General features: G+C 38.7%; 1 protein-coding gene across 3 annotated transcripts in view; it reads left to right on the top strand.

The window, feature by feature from the left end:
- REPS2 (RALBP1 associated Eps domain containing 2) overlaps positions 1–18,170 on the top strand; it is a 222,569-nt gene extending 204,399 nt beyond the window's left edge. For all 3 annotated transcript variants that reach the window (XM_081809113.1, XM_081809112.1, XM_081809115.1), the window contains one exon: positions 12,525–18,170. In XM_081809113.1, coding sequence (XP_081665239.1) covers positions 12,525–12,593 — 69 coding nt within the window. In that variant the 3' untranslated portion in view covers positions 12,594–18,170. The remainder of the gene's footprint in view (positions 1–12,524) is intronic.
- The last annotated feature ends 280 nt before the right edge of the window (positions 18,171–18,450 follow it).

Below are 18,450 nucleotides of genomic sequence, written 5' to 3'. Positions count from 1 at the left end.
ATTGCAGTATGATTATCATAGTACTCTTAATACCTTTGTCACCTCACATAATTACCAATTCTTTTATGTGGTGAGAACATTTAAGATTTACTCTCTTGGCAGCTTTGAAGTATGTAATGTAGTGTTGCTAACTATAGACACCATGTTGTACATTAGATCCCTAGAACTTACTCATCTTATAACTGGAACTTTGCACCCTTGGTTAACATCTCTCCATTTCCCCTCCAGCTCCTGGCAACTTCCATTCTACTTTCTGTTTCTATGAATTTGGCTTTTTTTATATTCCACACACAGGTGATATCATGCAGTATTTGCCTTTCTCTGTCTTATTCCCCTTGGCATAGTGCCTGCAAGGTCCATCCATGTCACAAATGACAGGATTTCCTTCTTTCTTATGGCTGAATGGTACTCCATTGTATGTATGTACTACATCTTTATCCATTCATTTGTAGACAGATTCTAATGTTGCCATAGCTTGGCTGTTGTAAATAATACTGCAGTGAACATGGAAGTGGAGATATCCCTTTGAGATCCTGATTTTTATTTCATTTGGATACTTGGAAGTGGGATTGCTGGATCATGTGGTAGTTCTTTTTTTAATATTGAGGAACCTCCATGCTGTTTTCCATGGTGGCTGCACTAATTTACATTCCTACCAACAGTGCACAAGGATTCCCTTTTCTCCACATTTTTGGCAACACTTATGTCTTACCTTTTTGATAATAGCCATTCTAACAGGTGTAATGTGATATCTCATTGTAGTTTTTTTTTTTTTTTTAAAGTAGGCTCCACCCCCAATGTGGGGCTTGAACTCACAGCCCTGAGATCAAGAGTTGCATACTCCACCAACTGAGCCAGCCATGTACCTTTCATTGTGGTTTTGATTTACATTTCCTTGGTGATTGCTGATGTTGGGCATCTTTTACATACCTGTTGGTCATTTGTTTTGGTATGTTGTGTTTCCATTTTCATTTGTTTCAAGATCGTTTTTGATTTCTTCTTTGACCTATTGGTTGTTCAGGAGTGAAATAATTTTTATTGCCTTAATTGTATTAATTCCTGTTAAAAGTTATACTACCTCATTGTTTTCCCTCAAGGTATTAACTAGATGCTTGTCACTCTAGCATTGTGCCTATTAATGTTTTATGTACTTGATTTTTAGGATTCTAAATCATAGAATTTCAGAGCTTTAAGGGAGCTTGGAAACCCTCCTTCAACAGATGGGCATAGCAAGGCCCTTGAAATCTGTGTGACTGGCCCATGGTCACTTAGCTACCATGTAACAGAGCAGAGGAGGAGTAATACCAAGTCTCCAGCACCTTTGGCACTCTGCTTCCCCGTATGATACTGATTTGCTTTTTATTTACTTTTTTATTATTGAAGTATAGTTGACATTGACATACAGTGTTACTTAGTTTCAGGCATATAACATAGTGATTCTGCAGTTCTGTGTATTACTCAGCGTTCACTACCACAAGTGTAGTCACCATCTGTCACCATGCAGTGTTATTATAATATTATTGACTATATTCCCTATGCTGTACTTTTCATCTCCATGACTTACTTATTTTATAACTGGAATTTTGTACCTCTTAATCCACTTCACCTATTTTGCCCATCCTTCCACTCACCTCCTCTCTGGCATCCACCAGTTCTATGTATTTAAGAGTCCGTTTTTTTGTTTGTTCATTTGTTTTATTTTTCAGATTCCATGTATAAGTGGAATCATATGGTATTTGTCATTCTCTGTCTAACATATTTCACTTAGCATTGTACCTTTTAGGTCCATCCATGTTGTTGCAAGTGGCAGGATTTCATTCTTTTTTGTGGCTGAGTAATATTCCTCTGTGTGTGTGTGTATGTGTGTGTGTGTGTGTGTACCACATTTTTTTACCCATTCATCTATTGATAGACACTTGGGTTGCTTCTGTATCTTGGCTATTTTAAATAATGCTGCAGTAAACATAGGGGTGCCTATATCTTTTCGAATTAGTGTTTTTAATTTTCTTTGGATAAACACTGAATTTTGGAATTACTGGGTCATATGGTGGTTTTTTTCCTTTTTTTGAGGAACCTTCGTACTGTTTCCCATAGTGGCTGCACCAATTTGCATTCCTACTAACAGTGCATGAGTGTTCCTTTTTCTTCATATCCTCACTAACACTTGTTATTTCATATCTTTTTGATACTAGCCATTTTGACAGGTGTAAGGTGATATCGCATTGTGATTTTGACTTGCCTTTCTCCAATAACTAGTGATGTGGAACATCTTTTCATGTGTCTGGTAGTCATTTGTATGTCTTCTTTGGAAAAATGTCTATTTAGGTCCTTTGCCCATTTTTTAATTGGATTGGGTTTTGTTTTGGTATTGAGTTGTATAAGTCTTTTATATATTTTGAATATTAATCCCTCATCAGATAAATCATTTGCAGATATCTTCTTCCCTTATTCAGTAGGTTGCCTTTTTGCTGATGGTTTTCTTGGCTGTGCAAAAGCTTTTTATTTTGGTATAGCTCTATTAGTTTATTTTCCCTTGCCTAAGGAGACATATCCATAAATGTTGCTAAGGCTGATAGCCAAGAGATTACTGCCTATGTTTTCTTTTAGGAGTTTTATGGTTTCAGGTCTCATATTTAGTCTTAATCCACTTTGAATTTATGTTTGTGTATAGTGTAAGAAAGTGGTCCAATTTCATTCTTTTGCATGTAGCTCTCCAGTTTTCCCAACACCATTTATTGAAGAGACTTTTTCCCATTGGATATTCTTGCCTCCTTTGTCATAGATTAATTGACCCTATAAGTGTGGGTTTATTTCTGGGCTCTCTATTCTGTTCTGTTGATCTATGTGTCTGTTTTTGTGCCAGTACCACACTGTTTTGATTACTACAGCTTTGTAGTATATTTTGAAATCTGGGGTTGTGATACCTCCAGCTTTGTTCTTCTTTCTCAGGTTTGCTTTGGCTATTTGAAGTCTTTTGTGGTTCCATGCGAAATTTAGGATTATTTGTTCTAGTTCTGTGAAAAATGCTGTTGGTATTTTGATAGGGATTGCATTGAATCTGTAGAGTGCTTTGGGTAGTATGGACATTTAAAAAATATTTGTTCCCCCAGTCCATGAGCATGGAATATCTTTCCATTTGTTTTTGTCATCTTCAGTTTCTTTCATTAGTGTCTTATAGTTTTCAGAGTACAGGTCTTTCACCTCCTTGGTTAATTTTATCCTTAGCTATTTTATTCTTTCTGATGCAAATGTCAATGGGATTGTTTTCTTAATTTCTCTTTCTGCTACTTCATTATTAGTACTTAGAAACGCAAGAGGTTTCTATATATTAGTTTTGTATTCTGCAACTTCACTGAATTCACTTATTCTAATATTTTTTTGGTGCTGTCTTTAGGGTTTTCTGTGTCTCATATCCTCATCTGCAAATAGTGGCAGTTTTACTTTATTTTTACTGGTTTAGATGCCTTTTATTTCTTGTCTGATTGCTGCAGCTAGGATTTCCAGTACTATGTTGAATAAAAGTGGTGAGAGTAAACATCCTCATCTTATTACTGATCTTAGAGGTAATGCTTTCAGTTTTTCACCATTGAGTACGATGTTAGCTGTGCGTTTTTCATTAGATGGCCTTTATTATGTTGAGGTATATTACCTCTAAACCCACTTTGTTGAGAGTCTTTATCATGAATGAATGTTGTACTTTGTCAGATGTGTTTTTTGCATCTATTGAGATAGTCATAGGGTTTTTATCCTTCCTCTTGATAATGTGTGATGTATCACATTGATTGATTTGTAAATAGCTATAGGTATTTTTGATTCTCTTGTCCTTTTACCTTGTAATAGAGTTAAGTGGTTAACACCCCATCATATTACAGTATTAGAGTATTCTGAATCTTACTATATACTTACATTTACCAGTATGTTGTATTTTTTTATGTTTTCATGTTGCTGATTAGCATTCTTTCATTTCAGCTTGAAGAACTCCTTTCTGCCTTTCTTGGCAAGGCTGGTCTAATGTTGATGAACCCACTCAACTTTGTTTTTCTGGGAAAGTGTTTAATCCTTCTTCATTTCTGAAGGATTACTTTGCCAAATAGAGTGTTCTTGGTTGACATTTTTTTTCTTTTAGCACTTTGAATATATTATCCCACTCTTTCCTGGCCTGTCTGTAAGGTGCTTGCTGAGAAATCTGCTGAGAGCCTTTTGGGGCTTTGCTTGAAAGTTACAAACTTCTTTTGCTGCTTTTAAGATGGTGTCTATTTGATTTTTGACAGTTTTATTATAATGAATCTTGAAGAGGATCTCTTTAAGTTGAGTTTGGTGGTCTGTGAGCTTTATGGACTTGTATCCATATCTCTCATCAGCCATTATTTATTTAAATACATTTTCTGCCCCCTTCTCTTTCCAACTTTTGGAAGTCCAGCAAATCACATATTATTTCTTTTGATGGTACCCTATAGGTAATGTAGCCTTTCTTCACTGTTTTTGATTATTTTTTGTTGTTGTTCTCTTCTGACTGTATAATTTTAAAGTTCTGTCTTCTGTCTCATAGACTCTTTCTTCTGTTTGATCCATTTTGATGTTTTTGCTCTCTATTGTAATTTTCCTTTCATTCATTCTTCAGCTCCAGAATTTCTCTTTGGTTCTTTTTTAATGACTTCTGTCTCTTTGTTAGACTTCTCATTTTGTTTGTATAATTTGGTTTTCCTGATTTTGTCTTTTTGTGTTCTCTTGTAGCTCAGTGAGTTTTCTTAAGACAGCTATTTTAAATTCTTTAGCAGGTAAATCACACATCTCCATGTCTTTGGGTTTGGTTACTGGACATTACTGCAATATTTTGTTGGTGTCATGTTTCCTTAATTTTTCATGTTCCTTGAAATTTTGCATTGCTGTCTTCGTATTTGAAGTAGTGGTCACTTCCTTCAGTCTTTATTAACTGCCTTCAGGAGACAAGTACGTTTCATCAGTCCTGCTAGGGATTCTGAGGCTTTCTCAGACCTTTTATGAATGTAGCTGCTTGACATTTTTTGCTCCCTCTTGTGGAAGAATTATTAAGCTTATATGCCTTCTGATCCTGCAAAACACCAGGCCAAGTGCTAGCAGCCTCTCTTTTGTTTTCCCAAAGGTGGCACTAAAGCTCACTTTTGTGGTCTCTCCATGACCCTCAGATTTGAGCCAGCACAGCCTTTCTGCATGTGCTCACCAGCCACCTGCCAAAGTTTGCTGCCTAGGGAGTGTGAACAGGTATCTGGTACAGGATAGGTGTGTGTGTGTGTGTGTGAGAGAGAGAGAGAGAGAGAGAGAGAGGGTAAGGCTAGAGGTACGCTGAAAAGTATCCTGTGGGCAGTTGGAGGATCCCCAGAAGCTCATGAGTAGGCTTCTTGATGAGTCCCGCAACACATTTTGTAGGGTCCATGTTTCCTTTAATACCTTCTGAGGGTCCTGTCTGCCGCTCTCCCAGCTACTTTCTGTCTCTCGGTCATGCAGTTCATAATTCAGTACTCTGGACGGGGCAAGAGAGAATTGAGCCTCTTTGGCAGTGTCCCACACAGCTGGGGAAGGTGGGTGTGTACCCACACACTCCTGTTTCCCCCATGGGAGAAATCATGGGCTGAGAAGATCTCTCTTGGCCCTAAGCTGTGCTACCTTGTGGAGGAGGGTGATGTGAGTAAAATCTTACAGTTCCTCTTATGTCCTCCAGTGCATCCAAACTACTATTTTTTTTTTTTTTTTTGCTCTAGCATTGTGCTAGAACTTCTCTCCTGGAAATTTGGACTTCCACCAAGGCTTTGTCATCCATGGGTGATTGTCTAAAACAGTGTTTTCCATAGACTCCCAGATGGTGGCTAAGAGGGACTAGAGCTGGTTCAGAAGCCAGTGCAGGGTCCAGAGCTGGGACTGAGGTCTGTGTGCCTATTACCCAATACATGGCTGCGTGGATCTCTTGGTCTATGTATGGTGCTGGATCGCACAGCTCACACAAAGGCACTTTGCCCATGAATGAAAGCCAGATTTTTTTTGGCACTGTTGTTGTTGGCAGAGGGACATGGACAAGGGATGTCTTATACAGCCATGATGCTGATGTTACTCCTGATAATTTTGTCATTTTTTTTTTTATTCTTATGTTAATCCCCATACATTACATCATTAGTTCTAGATGAAGTGTTCCATGATTCATTGTTCGAGCACAACACCCAGTGCTCCATGCAGAACGTGCCCTCCTGATTTTGTCATTTTTTGATGAACTTTCATAGCGTTTCCCATAGTGGCTGCAGCAATGTCTGTGATCCACCTCAAGTTAAGTTTTGTGTATGGTTTGAGATTAGGGTCAAGGTTTGTTTTTTCCCTATATCAATATCTAACCTAGCACCATTTGTTGAAAAGAGTTTCTTTTCCTCCTTGGATTACTTTGGTTCCCTTGTGAAAAGTCTAATGACCATATAAGTGTTGATTTATTTGTTTTTTTTTTTTTTTTTTCTTTTGAGAGAGAGAGCACGCCAATGGGGGGAGGGGCAGAGGGAGAGAGAGAATCTCAAGCAGACTCCACAGTGAGCACGGAGCTGGACATGGGGCTCAATCTCACAACCCCAAAATCATGACCTGAGCCGAAATCAAGCATCAGATGGTTAACCAACTAAGCCACCCAGGTGCCCCTGGGTTCTTACTCTGTTCCTTTAATCTATTTGTTGATTCTTACACCAGTAGCACACAATCGTGATTACTGTTACTTTGTAGTAAGAAAATCAGGTAGTATAAATTTTTTAACGTGCTCTTCTTTTTCAAGATTCCTTTGGATATTCTGGGCCCCTTCTTTCATATAAATTTTAGAATCATTGTGTCATTTGCTACAAAATAGCCTGCCAGGCTTATGATTGGATTCGTTTGAATCTATAGATCAGTTTAAGGAGGATCAAAATCTAAACAGTGTTGAGTCTCCTAATCTGTTAGTAGAGTACATCTTCTAATTATTTATATCTTGTGAAATTTCTCTTAGCAGTTCCGAGTGTACACATATTACATGTGTTTTCTTAAATTTATTCCTAATTTTTTGTGACACTATTGCAAATTGAATTGGTTTTTTACATTTTCATTGTCTAATTGAGTTTGTGAAGGTTACAGAATACAAGGTCAACACACAAAAACCAATCATATTCTTTTATGTAAGCAATGAACAATTGGTAACAGAAATATGAAAAACACTGCCGTTCACGATATCTTGCCACCCTCCTCCAAATGAAATACTTAGGTATCAATTCATATAAATTCATCAAAACACATATGTTGTGAATATTGAAAACTATAAAGTGCTCCTAGAAGAAATCCAAGACCTAAATAAATGGAGAGACATGTTTGCTTTTTGTGGATTGGAAGACTTAACATAGTAGTGATGTTACTTTTCTCCAAAGTGATCTATAGATTCACTACAATGCCAATCACAGTGCCAGCAGGACTTTTTGTAGGTATAGATCAGCTAATCTGATAATTTTTATGTAAGGGCCAAGGAACTTGAATAGCTGAAACAAATTTGGAAAAGAAGAACAAAGTTGGAGGAATCACTTTAGTATCAGGCTTCAGTAATCAAGACAATATGGGCTTGGGGGAGGGATTGATGCATAGATCAGTGGAGCAGGATAGAGGATTGTGAAGTAGACTACATGAATATAGCCATTCCGTCTTTGACAAAGGTGCAACATCAATTCATTGAGAAAGGGGATAGTCTTTTCAACAGTTGTTTTCTAACAATGGGTCCTCCATATGTGGAAAAAAAAAACGAACCTTGATTGAAACCTCAGTCCTTATACAAAGATTAACTTGAAGTGGGTTATAGATGAAAACATAAAACATAAAGGTATAAAACTTTTGGAAGAAAAGATAGGAAAAAATCTGCATGACCTGGTGTTAGAAATGATGCCAAAAGCGTAACCTAGAACAGAAAAATTAAATTGTACTTCATCAAAATTAAAAACTTTTGCTCTGCCTAGAATACTGTCAGGAGAATTAAGAGACAAGCTACAGACTGGGAGAAAATATTTGCAACCCATATATTTGACAAACGACTTGTATCCAGATTATATAAAGAACTCTCCAAACTCAAGAACTCTCAAAACTCCAAAAACTCAAAGGACTTGAACAGACACTTCACCAAAGAGGATATAAGGATGGCAAATAAACACGTGAGAAGATACTCAGCATTATTAGCCATAGGGAAATGCAAATTAAAACTGTGATCTTGTACCACCACATGTATAGTAGAATTGCTAAGACAGAAAATAATGACAACACCGGGTGCTGGCAACTGGGACTCTCATGCACTGATAGGAATGCAAAATGGTACCCCACTCTGAAAAATCATTTGGCAGTTTCTTAGGACGTTATATATGCACTGAGTATGTGATCCAGCAGTTCTACTCCTGGGTATCCACCAGTGAAATGAAAACTTGTGTTCACTAAAAAGTCTGTACATGAATGTTCATAACAGTTTTATGTGATGGCCAAAACTTGGAAACAGCCCAGATGTACTTCAGAGGATGAATAGGTCAAGTGTGGTACATTCACACAATGAAATAGCACTCGGCAGTAAAAGTAGTGATACACACAACTTGGATGAAACTCCAAAGACGTTACACTGAGTGAGGCAAGCCAGGGTCGAAAGGTTTTATACTGTTTGATCCCTTTTATTTGACTTTCTTGAAAAGACAAAACTATAGTGCTGGGAAACAGACTGGTAGTTGCCAGGGGTTGTGCGTGAAGGTGAAGGTTTATAGATCAGTGAGTTGTACCAGGGAGCTTTTTGGTTGTTGGCAGTTACACAAATACATACATGTGTTGAAGTTTATAGAACTGTACGCTAAAAAAAAGTCACTCTTACCATGTAATGAAAAAGATTATTTTTTAAAATGTCAAAGTTCATTCTGTTTTATGAATCTTTGTGTACAAACTTGTTTTTTTGTGTGTTTTATTTCTTGTTTTTCTCCCCTCTTACTTTGCTTTGGTGTAGATCATTTTCATACAATGTTCTTTCTTCTTGGTAAGCCCTTTTAATTTGGAAACCCATATTCTTCAGTTCTGAGGGTTTTCTTGGTTTTTGTTATTGTTGTATTTTCTCCATGTTTCTTCCCCACCCCCCCCACTCCCCTGCCCATTTTCTCTGTTTTCGCTTGCTGATATTTTTCAGACATTGGAACTCTTAGCTTGTTGGTATTCTAATATTTTCATATTTTATCTTCTGTTTTCTGTCCTTCTCTTCTTTATTTTTGTCTTTTTGTCCATTTCTGGAGACTTACTTAATTTTAAGTTTTCAAACTGTTATTTACTAACCAAGAGTTCATTTTATGTTCTCTAATTGTTTCTTTTTAAAGGTATCCTATTCTCATTTCATTGTTGTAATATCTTTTATTAATGGTAGTATTTTTTTTCTTCCTGAATACTTTTCTATTTTACTATTACGTATTTCTTATTAGATGCTTTCCTTCAATATCTGATGGTCCTTTGCTTATATTTAGGAGGAGGATGCAAATGCTCCCTGGAAGTGCATAGCATGTTGTGGGGCTTGTCAACTTTGAGCTTCAGTCTTCAACAGTCTGGTTGGGCTGTATAGTTGGGGATCCTCCCAAGGCAGTATCATTGGTGCTTTCTTTTTAATCTGATAGAATTTCCAGAGAGATTTTTTTTTTTTAAGTCTCCTACATGGAGGGAAAGACCTGGTTCAGTGGAGGGAGAGGGCTGTGGGTCTCGGTATCTAGGATATTCATTTAATCTCCTTAGTTCCAGTCCGGTATCTTGTCCTCAGCTGTGTCTCTGTACTGCTAATCAAGAGGCCCTGTGTTTTACCTTTTCAAGGAATAAATCTTCAGTATTCTGCCCCGGTAACAGGAAGAAGCTGGGGAGCTAATTGCTTCTGAAGCAGACTTTCACCCAACAGTTATTCTAGCCATCCTCCTCCCCTCTTCCGCTTCCACTTACGTAGGTATCTGGCACTGCCAGCTTGAGTCTTTCAGGAGCTCTTCTATGTAAAATCAAGTTGGTTCTTGTTTTGTCGCTATGCTTAGCTTAGGTTTAGTTTTCTCTCCTTGATCTGTATGAGTGAAAATGTTCTAGCTCACGTGAAAAGAAGTCTGACGAATCATCAAAATAGAGCTTTAGTCACAGCCTGTCAATCAATTTCCAGACTAAGTCAGTTTACAGATGCAGGACCCTTGAATAAAGAGGTACTTGGGTCACTTTACAGACGAACCCCACCATGCAGCAACGTAACAACTGGTAGAATGCCCACATTTATTTTGCTTGGATTTGCTGAGTCATTTACCATTCATCAGTTTGCCTTCCTGCTTGCAAATTGTATTGGTATCACTTCTTCCCTTTTGTTTTTCTTGTTCTTGTGTGTTTGTGACTTAAAAAACTTTTTTTCATTGTTTTAGTGGAGTTCTAGTAGGGAATGAGTATGCTGTGTATGTTCAGTTCCATCTTTCACCTGCAACCTCTGTCTGTATTCTTTTGCTAGATGATACACAATCTCAGGGCTTTGAAGATCATCCATAGCCTGGTGATCCTAAATTTATGTCTCAAACCTTACTTCTTTTACCTCTGATCTTTGGACGTGCAATTACAACTGCTTACTCAACATATTCTCTTAATATATCTAATACACACCTCAGACGCTTCATTCCCAACCGTCCCTTTGAAATGCCTATTTCTCATCTAATCTTGTTCTCAGTACCACTTACTAACCACCCACTTGCTTGATCACAAATCTCTTTCCTTCTTTTCTACGTCAACTTTATCAGCAAGTCCTATCAGTTCTAAATTAAAAAAAAAAAAAACAAAAACCAAAACAAAACCAGAATTCATCCAGTTCTTGCCATCTTTATGGCTGCTACCCTGATCAGAGCCATTTTCATTTCTCACCTGGGTCCATGCAGTAACCTTGCAACTCTTCCCTGCCTGCGCTCTTGCCCTACTCTACAATCCACTGTCTACACAGTAGCTAGAGTGAACATTTTCAATTCTAAATTAAGCCACATACATTCCCTGATTCAAAACCCACAATGCTATCCCCCTGTACTGTGAATGGTGTCCACACTCCTGACTCTGTCCACAAGGTCTGTGCCTAACTCTCAGACTTCAACTCTTGCCAGTGTCTTTCTGGCTCCCTCTCTTCTGGTCACACAGGCCTTTCTGGTATCAAACACACCAAACTTATTCCCTCCCTTGGGGCCTTTGTAGTTGCCATTTTTTTAAAAAAATTTTTATTTATTTAGACAGAGACACAGCGAGAGAGGGAACACAAGCAGGGGGAAGTGGGAGAGGGAGAAGCAGGCTTCCCGTGGAGCAGGGAGCCCAATGCGGGCTCAATCCCAGGATCCTGGGATCATGACCTGAGCCGAAGGCAGACGCTTAATGACTGAGCCACCCAGGCGCCCCCGTAGTTGCCATTTTGTCTCCCTGAATATCTTTCCCCCATGTCTTCATATGGCTCACCCCTCAGTTCATTCAAGTCTCTGCTCAGATAGCATCACCTCTGAGAAGCCTTCCATGACCAGCTGTTCCACCTGTCTTCCAGATTCCTCTATTACCTCATCTTATTTATTTCCTTTTGAAAGTATCTTGTTCTTTATTGTCTTCCTCTAGCCATTTGAGTATAAAGCCTATGAAGGCATTGGTCTGATCCATCTTGTTCTTTGCTGGTACTGTCACATCTAGAGCAGAATCTGGCCCATAGTATACAGTTAATCAAAGACTCTTAGATGGCTGGGTAGTGGGGGAGGGTGAACAAATGCTTGCTGAATTCTGTTTGGACTGTTAGCATGTTAATTCTTCTGGGGCATCTCAGAATTAAGCCTTTCTACAGAGTTCTTTCCCATCTTAACTGATTCTACTTACGAATGTCTTTAAGTGTCCCCTCTCTTCCTGCCAATAAATCTGTTTTAGGGCCGAAAGTTTGAATTCCCAAATAGCAGATGGCTGATCCTGTTTTTCTTTCTCCCTGCCTTTAGCCATGCAGTCATACCCTCAGCTGTATTTTGTGCAGGAGCCAAGATGAGATTTTGGCAGAGGGTTGGCCAGTGCATTTGCTCATCCCTCAGACCCGGCAGGGTGTGGTGCTGGACTAGAAATGAGAGATCGCAGCTAGAAATTGAGTCCTGCTGGCTCACCTCTCAGTATTAGTATTCTGCTTTTGCTTTTCTGCTCTCTCCCAGCCTCTTGTCTTTTGATTTTTAACATTGACTTCTGCCAGCCACTGATCCTGTTAACACTGCCAGTGAGATTGAGGTAGGGGTGGCGTCAGTCAGTTTCATTTCCTCATCTTCAGAGAGGAGCTGCGAGATGACAAATTGTGAAGCCGCCTCTGTCTAGTCACCAGTTGTAAATATGATGCCTTCTAGTCTGCTTGTCCTAGAATCATGTGGTACTTCAGCGTTTGTGGGTCTGCTTACAAGTTTCTTTTTAATATCTGATGAAGTAGGGATGAACCCAGGAAATGACCCCTTTGCTTTTTTGTTTTCTTCTCTCTGTTTTGTACAAATCAGGAGGTTCATCAAGAACGGATTGCGTTGGAAAACCAATTGGAACAACTTCGTCCAGTCACTGTGTTGTAACCCCCAAGACTCAAGTAACAGTGGGTGACTTTTTCTGCCAAGATCTTTCCTTTGAATGTTTCAACCCAACTACTTGTCATAGGTGTCCAAGACTGTGTGAAAAGCTGCGAGCAAGCGGAATATAATCCATATTTCCTTTTCTCTTGTACTTCACTTGTATGTTTTACTCTGGTGGAAAAAATACAACTGATTCTCACACTTGAAATTGTAGTTTCAGTGGAATTTATCTCCCATTCTTAAGTACTTCCTCAAGTTGTTAGATGTTGCTCCTTACCAAAAACCAATCTTCTAGCAATTAAAAACAATTTAGAGCATTATTTATTTAAAGAATTTATGATTTGTATAAAACCTCATAACCTAGTACCTTCAGGATGCTTGTTTTATTTTTGTATGTATATCAAATACAGTAGCTTGGTTTCCTGAATAATTGGGATTCCAACTGGATAGTCTTTGGCATGATGATAATAAAAGCAAAAACTAAAACAAGAGCATCAGATTTAGACAGGCTCCGTGCCCTCCGCCACCATATGCCAAAAATTGCTTCTCTAGTGCATTTTGACATTGTATCTAGGTATAAATAATACATAACTATTGTTTTCTGTTAAATGGCAGAGATTTATTGGGTCTTTGCACCTCTGTAAAGTGGAAGTTTTGTCAATGATCTATTTAACTTGGCCCAGTTAGGCCATCAACTCACAGAATTCAGTCCTTTCATGTAAATTTTTGGGTAAGAGCAATCCACTTTAACCGCCTCACTCGATCAAATTAAATAAATAGATGCCAGATCGCTACTTTTATCCTGCATGGGATAACATGTTTGTAAATGCATGAATTTGGAAACTACACATCAGATGTGAAAGGCTGAAGAGACTGTTTGGACTGTTAAATATTTGTTGCTTGAACCCAGGTATTCACCCTGGAGAAGAAGGGGAAATGGTTGTTACCAGCAATCCAACAACTCTGGTAGTTATTTTTGTCTTTGTTATTTTAACCTGGATTGTGATTGTATTGAGTATAAAGGACTAATGAAAGAAAACCGATCTTCACTCTGGATATACAACTGTTTGTTCTCTGTGAAGTGTACCCTTGGGAAGTGATTGGTTTATGTACCGTCCAGTGGAGCCCAGCTGACTCCAGTGTATGTGATGTAAAACCATGAGCTCAAATTGCCGAAGCCAGTATCCTGTGGAAGTTTTGATCACCCACTGCTCCTGAAAGCTCAAGTTGAATATGGGAAGTGACTGACCCCCACAGGGATCAGGGCATGCCCGCTTTCACATCACTTTGAGAGACTGATTACAAGAAATGCTCTCTTTCTCTCTCTCTCTCTCTCGTGTATTTTGCTAATTTACCCATTCTTAGAGTAGAGGTGTGGGGTGTGCCTGGGGTCCTTTTTGAGGTGGTTTAGGATAGGTTTGCAGTGTGGGATTAAGCCTTCAGTTTCAGTAGAGTTGACAGCTTTTAGAATAAGGAGGTGTTTATTTAATGCTTCCTTATTTTATTTGCAAGCTTTATCAATAGCTTAATGGCAGAAGAGAAAGGCTCAATCAGATGATGTTTTCCCAAAGAAAAACAAATTGTTGATTCTATCCTGTGCATATTAAAAGATTTTGAATTGATTTGATTTTGAAAATCCCAGAACTTAAACTATTTCTCTATTCCCCCTTTCCTTCCCTTTTGGGTAGCCTTTTCTGTCCCTCTGGGAGGGGTTTGGAGTCATTTTAAACCCTTCCTAAGATTATGAATGGGCGGTGCAGATTTTTGACGTAACCTCTTTTCCCATGTCCTGAGATCGAGGGGCTAAAGCTATTTTTATCAGCAGTGTCCTTGCTGCAGACATTCCACAGCATGCTTAGCTTTTGTTACATTCCGCCCGGGAAAGAACAGCGTGTGCGCTCCATCTCCTCATCTTCCAGTACCTGTGCACTCCCTCGAGATAGCACTGCATGTCCAGTAAGGAGGCATATGAGCTCAGGAATGTTAGTCTTTAGTATACATTTAAAAAATATTGATATGTTTTCCCCCCATCAAGTCAGTGCCAGAATGAGACAAATTAGGAGGTTGGGGTTTTGTTTAGCTGGCTTGGTCTTCACTAAAGGACCAAACTCACATTGGACAGTTAAAGTCCCATGAGTTGCATAGTTTCACCGATATTTTGAGATGAGCATTGCATTAAAGCACACATCAATGTCTATACTCAGCTTTCTTTTTTTTTTTTTACATTTTAAAATTTTATTATGTTATGTTAATCCCCATACATTACATCATTAGTTTTTGATGTAGTGTTCCATGATTCATTGTTTACATATAACATCCAGTGCTCCATGCAATACGTGCCCTCCTTGACTGCACTTAACAGTGACCATAGTGTATTAGTTGCTTAGAAGTGGGTTAAAAAAAAACCCAATATACACTATTATTATTACCTGACTAGTGCTCTTCTTCCATGTCTCTGTTTTCTCAGAATGTGCACTTTTAATTTAGGATTATAGCTCCTGTATGTTTCTGTGAGCCTTCAATGTGATTTACAGGAAGGCTGGGTATTGAAATCACCATTATACCTCTTCTATAAAACTTCTCCAAAATTAGACCCACTTGTTGGGCAGAATTCAGTGGACATAATGTCGATGTTGCCCCCATCCGTGGGGGCTTCATAAACTTGTTAAGTGGTCTTCCTCTAAAGGGGTCCTATAGTCCCATGATGAAAGCACAATAGGAATCGATAGCGGGCTAATGGGGTACCTCAGTGTCTCTTGTAAGTGGTGTATTACTTCTGCCACATCCCTGTCCAGCAGACATGAAGTACAACCAAGAGGTAGATTTCTGGAATGGAGATGCTGTTGTAATCAAGGCAGATACTTGCACTTGTTTCAGTTGGAAAGATCTAACTGCTTTATAAATACTAGGCAAGTGCTTTGGGCCTGGTTGGGAGGGGAGACATCTTAGCTGGAAGCTATGCCCATTTTACTCTCCTTGGAGAAGAGGATGTCAGAGCTGAGAGCACTTGTACCCGTCCCCTGCAGTTTGCTTGTGGGGAAACCAAGGCCATCAGAAACTACATTTTCTAGCCCAAGAATCTGTAGAGAGATAACTACTGGCAGAGTTGGAATGCCAGCTGATCTTACAGATTCTGAGTCAAGTCCTCTAGCCTCTAGCAATACTAAAAATAGATTAGGAGGGTTTCTTCTGTTTACCATGTTGAACTTTATTTACTTAGTCTTCAAGTATGAAAACATGTTTCAGTGAGTTTTAGATCTAGATATTTCTCTTGGATTGAAGCAAAAAATAAAATCTGAAGGGAAGAATATGATTGAACTATTTGTTCTTCTGAACACCTCACCTTTCATGATGCAATAAATTACTCCAAGTTTCTTGGCAGAACTTTTGACAGTTGTTGCTTTGAATGGATTCCATTCCTGGATTCCTTATGGGGGTTTGTTTTTCAAATAGACTCCTGCGATGGAAATGAACTCAATATGTAGTAAGTTACGGTTTTCTTCGATATATCTTTAGTTATGTGGGTTGCAAATGTTCGATTTCAGCATATTTCAGGGGGAGTAATCAAAAACATGCATTTTTCTTTGATTTCCTACCAGTGTCTGAACTATCATAAAGCATTCTTCTCTTAATATGTGACTTGATTCTATAGTCTCTTTATAAATGATAATTTGTCTATTTCTTAAATGATCTCTCAACCATGGTAATAATAGATTTGTACTCAGAAGATTAATAAGAAAATCGAATGGGTGTTTTTCTTGCAATTAAGACAGACATTTGCAAATGTCTTCTTCTAAGCAGTAGTTGGAAAGATCTCAGTTACAGTATAACACCTTACAGCTGAAAACATTTGTTCAACACAAACTACAATCACACCTCCTGACTAAACATCACAAAAAGAATGTGATTTTGAAAGTATAAAAAAAAAGAATTCCCAATATCATAGCAACCAGATCTTCCCATATTATTGACAAGTAAGACTTAGTAGCTTGTGGTTTAAACATTATGAACAAAATGTAATATCAGTTAGAAAAAGGAAGGTCTCTTTCTCCTCTAGTTAAATAAATAGAACACTAGTGACTTTGGTTTCTCTTTCCAACTGGCTTATTCTGTTGCAAGTGTACTCTTTTGAAAACTCTGATTTCAGAGGATCTCTTGAATTTACACTTTAGTGATGGGTGTTTTGTTATGTTCTTTTTTTGCATCATGACTTAGTGTAGTTCAAGTTCCTAGTAGAAGTGGGGATTTGGGTTTTTGGAATTCTGAGGTGGCATCTCCTCTTTCGGCACAGGCTGAAGGCTACTGCCCACCAATGCCAACAGCTCAGTCACTGATGGCAGTTTGCATGTGAGTCTTACTCTGCGCGCCACCCCACTTTGCCTGTTTGCAGTGAGAAATGCATCTAGTTTTGTGACCCTCCCTATAGCAGCTGTAAGAACAGACATGGAGGACAGACTTTAAAAGCAGCACAGAGTCTAAGAGCTGCTGCCTTCCTCAAAAATAGGCATTCAGAGGTTGCCTTACAGGTGTTCCCTGAAACAGCCAGTCTGTTAATGTGAGCAAGGGATGCTGAGTACACAATTGCTTTTAGGCTTAGATAGTTATTGTCTACATTTGCTAACCTACATGATGATGAAGGCAGGGTTTCAACTGAGAGGACTTGTTCTAGTTACAGAAGACTTGCTGTGTTCTTAACAGTTGGAAAATGTTTATTTTTTTGTGTTTTGTGAGTTCTCCTGTCTTGCTCTAATTTAAGTTCATGGCTGTGGGAAGTTGGAGAAAATGGGCTTAAGACTCTGAAGACCAGAGGACAAGGGACTTTCAAGAGGGCTTGTATTGGAATTTGAGGGCCACACTAGGGAAATTCAGCGACCAGTTACGTCCTACTAAAGTACTCTGTTGGACAACAGGACTGGATCCTAAAGGTCCTTCACAGAGCTCTGCCCTCAGAGCGGTGCAGTTGGATGCAAGCACCCCATCATATGGCGATTGAATCAGCTGAGTTTTGTTGTTTTTGTTTTGTCTTAAGGCAACTTGTATGAGGAATTCACCTGTACCTATCTTGGGAACTGGGTGTACCCTTTTCTTTAGCACTGCCATTCTTTTTGTCTTCATCGCAAATATGTTCAAGAAAGCCAGAGGCAGGAAGGGCCATTTTGGTCTTCATTACAGTGGGCCAGGAGAGAGAATGAGGTGATGGTCTATTTTAACCTTGAGAGTAAAAGTGTATATTTTTTCACTACAGGTACATTGAACAGTAAAATGAGTAACAGCAAAGTATATATTTGATGCCTTCTGTCTTTTCATAATGTGCTAACAAGTTGTGTTAATATTTTACTTAGCCAGAGTCTTACACATTTGCTAGGCCTTGGGAACATTATGTATATTGATCTTAAACATAAATAAATATAGGGTGACCTATATTTGGATTGTGACTTGTAGACTCTAACCTTACTGCCTCTTTTTCACACTTGTTGGAAAGTCTGTGAAGAACATAGTAGATTAAAAATCTCCAACTTTGGAAAATGTACACGATGTGAAACTGAGGTGCTATGTTAAAAATAAATGTATGACAACTAAGTGTGCTTTTATGGAGTCTTGGTGTCGATATGTTGTGGCCTGCATTTGATCTTGTGCATTTCCTGGAAGTGCCGTGGGAAAGAGTTGGAGGTCTTCCCAATTAAAGTCTAAGATTTTATTATTTTTACCTCCTAGTGATCTGAGGTAGGCCCTTAAACATCTTTACATGGTCAACACTGGGCGATCATGGGAGATCATGCCTAACAGTGCATTTTAAAGAACGACTGAATTGAAAATTTGACTTAATGTGGGGTCCAGGTAATTTGCTTCATCCTGTCAG

This window comes from Leptonychotes weddellii, chromosome X, assembly GCF_054177405.1.
Source record: "Leptonychotes weddellii isolate Sample4059 chromosome X, ASM5417740v2, whole genome shotgun sequence".
Classification (NCBI taxonomy): domain Eukaryota; kingdom Metazoa; phylum Chordata; class Mammalia; order Carnivora; family Phocidae; genus Leptonychotes; species Leptonychotes weddellii.
Note: the sequence above shows the minus strand (reverse complement) of the source record. Positions and strands in the feature narration are given on the sequence as shown.